This window comes from Nicotiana sylvestris, chromosome 8 (genome assembly GCF_000393655.2).
Source record: "Nicotiana sylvestris chromosome 8, ASM39365v2, whole genome shotgun sequence".
Classification (NCBI taxonomy): domain Eukaryota; kingdom Viridiplantae; phylum Streptophyta; class Magnoliopsida; order Solanales; family Solanaceae; genus Nicotiana; species Nicotiana sylvestris.
Window position 1 is genome coordinate 61,401,711 of NC_091064.1, and position 6,563 is coordinate 61,408,273.

Sequence of the window (6,563 nt, forward strand, 5' to 3'; positions counted from 1 at the left end):
GCAGGCAACTAATGCAATACTCAAGGGTAAAAGGCAGGTAACAAAGCTATGAACACACAACATACAAATACAACGCAAGAATGATAGAACCTGGAATGTCTACGGATGCCAAAATGGTATTGATCAACAACATCTACAGTCCAAAAATACCTATATGCCACCCGCCTCTAGCTGCTCGAGTATGGGCCTCACTTTCCTCTCAAGGCTCGTCGAAAAATTGCCCCTATGCAGAATCCTCTACAGCCGCTACTACGCCAAAAAATTTGACAAGCAACACACCAGAAAAAAATAGAAGACGACCAAGAAGGCCTAGCCACCCAAAAAGAACGTCGATGCCCGTCAATCAAGAAAAAACTAAAAACAAAAAACAAAAAATACAAAAGCTGGAGAAAAGAAGAAGAAGTAGAGGAGAAAAGGGATAGTGGAGGAGGAAAAAAGAGGAGGCAGAAATAGGGGGAGATAAAGAGAAGGGGAGGGGGTGGCATATTCGAGGATCTGGGATGAGGAAAGATGAAAGAAGAGGAAAGGAAGGAGGAGGGAGAAGAAAAGAAGGGGAAACATTAGAGAAGGGAGGAGGGGACTTACCTGACTCCGGTGGAGATCGCCAGAATTACGCCGATGTTAACAGAGGTTAGAGAGAGAGGTGTTAGAGAGGTCAGAAAAATTCGTACAAAAAGAAAATTTGTCATATATGCGTATTAATTAAGTACCTTTTCTTTTTATTTCTTTTTTGTTTGGTTTATTCTTTAAAAATTTCACATACTCAAATTCCTATTCTTCTTTATTCACTGCAATATGATTAACCAAAAAGTGTATATTAAAACTAGTAGCAATGTATAATGTAGCATATATTCAATGAGTTCAATTTATCCCAATATTTTCAACATGAAAAATAAATATAGATGTAAGAAAATTACTATTTTTTTATAAAAAAAATTAGTTTTAAACTTATAATTCCAAAAATGTAATGAGTGCGCAATAGTAAAACTAATGGTTGAACTCGTAAAATTTTTGTATCCTAGATCCATTTTTTCTTAATAGTGCACCCATCCTACCAAAACTCTGGATCCACCATTGGAACAATTCTTAGTTTAAGTGTCAAATGATAAATAAGTCTATTACTCAAATGGTCACTCAATTATCCGAAATTATCTACTAAAATTATTTTTCTTTCGTTTTTAACAGCAAAATCACTTAATTATACTTATAACACTCAGAATGTCACTCAACAAGATTTCTCAAACTTTTGATTGCCAAATACTTATTTTACCTTTTAAATTATCAAATTTTATCTTCTTTTTATTTTTATTTTAACTTTTTAATGTTATGGTTTTTTAATTTTTAATTTATACTAGTATGGACTTACCTATAGAATAAATAAAATTTATTTATAAATTAAAAAATAAAAATAATATTTAATCATATATAATATTATAAAATAAAATATCGAGCATAGCAAAAAAATAATTAAAAAAATTTGTTCGTAATAATAATTTTGATATTAACAACAAAAACTCAAAAATTTATTTACATAATTGAGAATGAGAGAAAATAAAAGTTTCAAATATATATTCCATGTAAATAATATAAGAAATTATTATTTAAAATAAAAATATCTTTAGAATATATATTATATGTTCTTATGTATTATGTTCAATCATATTATTATTCCGATATTATATATACTAGAAAATCAGTGTTTTTATTTTATAAATAAAATGATTTGTCTTATAGGTAAGTCAATGCTGTAGATTAAAAAGAGAAGAAAATTATAATATTAAAAAAATAATAGAAAGAAGACAAAGGTTGATAATTTAAAAAGTAAAATAGATATTTGAGAAACCAAAGTTTGAGAAATCTCATTGATTGACCTTATGAATGCTATACACATAGTTAATTGATTTTTGTGTTACAAACGAAAATAACTTTAGTAGATAATTTCGGATATTTAGGTGACCATTCAAGTAATAATAAACTCAATAAAAAAAGTGAAGCCAACCGCAAGGCCGCTTATGTATTTAGCATTTAGGAAATGTAAAGATGAGATTTAAATGCGAAGCTCGCATGTTACATGTCGTTTTCTTTCACTCCCCACCCCCAACCCCCACATCTCTGCCTTCATGCATACGATTTAATTGAGTTCTCCCTATTAATTGCCTATTGCCGTTTTAAAGAAATTACTTTTAACGAATCCAAAATCTAAATATATAGAAATAATATTTATTTCTATATGTTAATTCTTGGTGGAGGAATACTTGTCACATACTTTCCACTCTCTACACTTGGTAAAGAAACAGAGAGAAACCACAATCTCGGAACACTTTCAAAATAAACACGCACAAAACGCACACACTAATAGAGAAAAAAATAGAGAAATCAACTGGTTTCTTTAGTCATGGAGAAACACAAGTGTAAGGTCTGCTTGAAGAATTTCACTAATGGTAGATTTTTGGGTGGCCATATGACTAGATCTCACATGATGAATCTATACATTCAACTAAAAACAGAACAAAAACATCAAATCAGTGAAGAAACAGATCCAATTTTATTGTGTTCATCATCCTCAGAAGGTGAAGAGACTGAAGAAAAAGAGATGTTAAAGAAGAGCCTTAGAATTGTGGATCTTCAAGATAGAGAGAGTGAAACCGAGTCATCACAAAATCCAACACAATATAGACGATCCAAGCAGATTAAGAAATCAAGAATCTCATATACACATTACATGTCAAATTATGATTATAGGCACGTACCATATGCGGAAAGTTCTGCGTACGTCAGTGCTCGTGTCTCTTCCTCTGAGCCAGTGAGTACAATCTGGGACACATCGCCGGAGGAAGATGTTGCATATTGCTTGATGATGCTATCTAGAGATAAATGGAGGAAAAAAGAAATTGAAATTGTTGATTATTACGAAGATGATGAACAAGAAGAAGAGAAGGATCAAAAGCAATATAAAGTGACTAAGTAGCGGTAAGTACAAATGTGAAACATGCAGCAAACTTTTTAGATCTTATCAAGCACTTGGGGGTCACGTAGCAAGTCACAAGAAGATTAAAGTTTCAACTAATTATAAAACATGAGAAACCGTGGAAACAAAATATAAAGAAGTAAAAATACATGAATGTCCTGTTTGTTACAGAGTATTTTCATCAGGCCAAGCTCTTGGTGGACACAAGAGATCACATGGTATTACTTCAACAAAAATAAAATTATCAAGAATTGATAGGACTATGATAGATCTCAATGTTCCTGCTTCACTAGAGGATGATTAGATTATTACTCAGATTGAGTTTTCTACAGTTTCTGATGCTAAATTTGTCCACCCCATCAAGCCACTGAAAGTGAAATTATTGTAATGTTAAAGGAACTCATGAATTAGAGGTAAAGTTTTGTTCATTTTTTCCTTTTTAAGATTTTTGGTGTGGATCTAAGGAAATTGATCAGTGCATTTTCATGAAAAAATTTGGCACTTTCCATGGCTTTTACCCTATTAAATAGTTCCACTGTAATTTATTTTTCCAATTCTGTTCTATTTATGTAACAGCTAATTTTACAACATCTATTAATAGGGAAGGCTACATAAATTCACTTCACTTTTGTAAATTAATAAATATTCATATTCACGATGTTTTATTAGATCACATATAACACGTTATTCTATACAAGATAGCGCATAAATAGTAATGAATCACGGCTGAAATTAATGGTCAGTAATAGTTATCAACGTATATTGAAACAACCCCTAAGTCACAGTCTAAAGTCTAATTAAATTTGACGGAGAAAATTAAATTTGAGAAAGAAGAGAGAGTGAAAAGTCTGAGAGCAGAAAATTCTATCTCTCGTATACCCCAGCGGGCTCTTAGACCGTACCTTATGGCTGGAATCAGAGATTTGCACAAATAGGATAAGGAGAGTTTTGAAAAAATAGTCTCGCTGCTAGAATTTTAAAGTACGTTGTTAGAATTTTGAAGTATGGTGCCAAAGTTTTGAAGCATACTGCCAGAATTGTAAAGCGCTCTGTCAAAATTTTATGGCACGTTGCTAAAATTTTGAATTATGCTGAAAGAATTTGAAGCACGCTATCAGATTTTGAAGTATCACTACTAAAAAAATCAGGTTTTAGCGACGGACAAAATCTGTTGCTAAAGAGAAAAATCCGTTGCTAATCTCATTTAGCGACGGATTAACAATGTATTATCAAAAGATTATGCTGGCTACGAGTATTTTACCGATATATTAGGGACAACGTTCATAGCTAATTCAAATTTTTTTTGTAGTGTATGCTGCCCGAATTTTAAAGCATACTACTAGAATTTTAAAGCATAGTACTAGATTTTAAAGTGTGCTGCCAGAATTTGAAGTATACTGCTAGAATTTTGAAGCACACTTCCAGAAGTTTGAAGCACGCTGCCAGAACTTAAAATACTTGTAACATGCTTCAAAATTCTAGCAGTAAACATTAAAAATCTGGCATGGGGCAATTTTTCTAACAAAAACTTTAAAGATTAAAGGAATCATTGATACTGACGGAATCAATTAAGGATAGACTGAAGGAATCAAATCAATCAAGAGTATCAAAGATCTTGCAAGATAATCAATCAAGTATACTAAATCTGGAAGGATCAAGATTCAAGGAAGGATATCCGGCACTATCAAGTCACGTATAAGGGAAGTCATTAAAGCCACTCGTCAAGACAAAGTCATTGCTGAAATAACCTTATTCTTGGAAAGAATCAATTTCTTTCTAAGGATCAAATCTCTTGGGTTGGCAAATCTCTCGAGAGTTTAAGCCTCTCTCAAAGTATTTAAACTTGTATCTGTACCTTAGCACACATACTTTGATCAAACCAAATACCCTCTCTTTGTTCTACTACAAACAAACATTGTAGCTCTACTAGACCTGGTGTGTAACAAGTTAGAGAAGAAAGTGAGACCAACACTGCTGGGGCATTGTATCAAAAAGAAATGAGTGATATAGGAACTGAGCTATCGGTGTAGATCACACAATTCACTAAATACTCGAGAAACTCATTCACTGAAAGAGAACTCCATTGCAACCCAAGGGGACTGGACTAGGATTCACATTGAATCCGAACCAGTATAAAAATTTCGGTATCTTTAATTCCTGCATTTAATTTCTGCATCTTAAATTCTATCATTACCATTATCAAGTTATTATATCTAGTCGACTAATTAGAAAACTAGTCAACTGGTAGCAATTAATTTTAAAAATAAACATTTTACCCCTCCTCTTGTACTTTCAATTGGTATCAAAGCAAGACTCACATTTTTCTTTTGCTTAACAGCTTGTGAGAAAAGATAATGGCAAATCAAGTTATCATAGGAGCACTCTTCCAAGAAGGAACTTCGCAAGTAAGGCCACCATACTTTAATGGACAATATTTCTCCCACTGAAAAGTGCATATGGAAATATATGCAAAGGCTTATGATGATAAAGTCTGGAGAGTTATCAAAAAGGTGAACTATCCCCTGCCGGCTACCGCTCAACCACTTGTTGATCCCAAATATATAGATTCATATACAGATGAGCAAATGGCAGTTGTACAAGTCAACAATAAGGCGATAAATTTGCTCTACAATGCTATAAGTGGGGAAGAGTATGAGAAAATCTCCAGTTTTGATACGGCCAAAGAGATGTTGGATAAGCTTGAAGTTACATATGAAGGAACCAACAAAGTAAAGGAAACACACATTAACATGTTGGTTCATGATTATGAACTCTTTCAGATGAAAGAATGAGAATCTACTGAAGAGATGTTTGCCAGGTTGCCCACCTAAACCGGAAGCTGTTATAGCATCACATCCCTTCAAATAAATTTGGTGTTTATTTAAAATTTTTGGTATAAATAATATAGTTAAAAGAAGGGCATTTAGGTAATTTAACTTTTTAGTTAAGATCTTCCCAATTTTATAATAAATATTGATTTATGTTTATTTACTTATTTTATAATTTCAATTGATAGAGTTAAAAATGTCACCTTTAGATTTAAAGATTGTGAAGAGTCACCACTTTCACTAATGTGAAGCATCACATCCCTTCAAATAAATTTGGTGTATATTTAAAATTTTTGTTATAAATAAGGTAGTTAAAAGAAGAACATTTAGGTAATTTAACTTTTTAGTTAAGGGCTTCCCACTTTTATAATAACTAGTTTCTCTGCACGTCCGTTGTACGTGTATGTGAGTGTTATAGTATGATGCATTTTAAATTAGTATCTGTATTATATTAAAATAAAGCTTTAAGGTCATTAAAAGAATAACGTACAAATTTCTTTGAATAATCAATGTAAATTGACATATGATTACTTTTATTTTTACCAAGGTCAAGCTTTGGGATTTTTGGTTAGAATGAAGTGTATAGCGAAACTCCTCCAATCTAACCTCACATCCAAACATGAGAATAATATTTAAATCGGCTACTAATCTTGATTTCCTATATCTATCTTCTATCAGAAATTATGGTATGAGTCCCTTCGATCATGCATTATAAACCTCATATTCGCATCCCAGATGGAAATAGATTTTTTCACATGCAAACTATT

At 32.1% G+C, this 6,563-nt stretch overlaps 1 protein-coding gene and 1 long non-coding RNA gene across 2 annotated transcripts in view; one reads left to right on the top strand and one right to left on the bottom strand.

Annotated features, from left to right (window-relative positions):
• LOC138876449 (uncharacterized) overlaps window positions 1–3,431 on the bottom strand; it is a 30,226-nt gene extending 26,795 nt beyond the window's left edge. Inside the window, exon 1 of the long non-coding RNA XR_011401715.1 lies at window positions 2,751–3,431. This is a non-coding gene — a long non-coding RNA (uncharacterized lncRNA). The remainder of the gene's footprint in view (window positions 1–2,750) is intronic.
• A 1,993-nt stretch (window positions 3,432–5,424) lies between these two features.
• Window positions 5,425–5,760, top strand: LOC138875111 (uncharacterized). Its single transcript, XM_070153932.1, has one exon. It carries the CDS (start codon window positions 5,425–5,427, stop codon window positions 5,758–5,760), a length of 336 nt encoding a protein of 111 aa, XP_070010033.1.
• The last annotated feature ends 803 nt before the right edge of the window (window positions 5,761–6,563 follow it).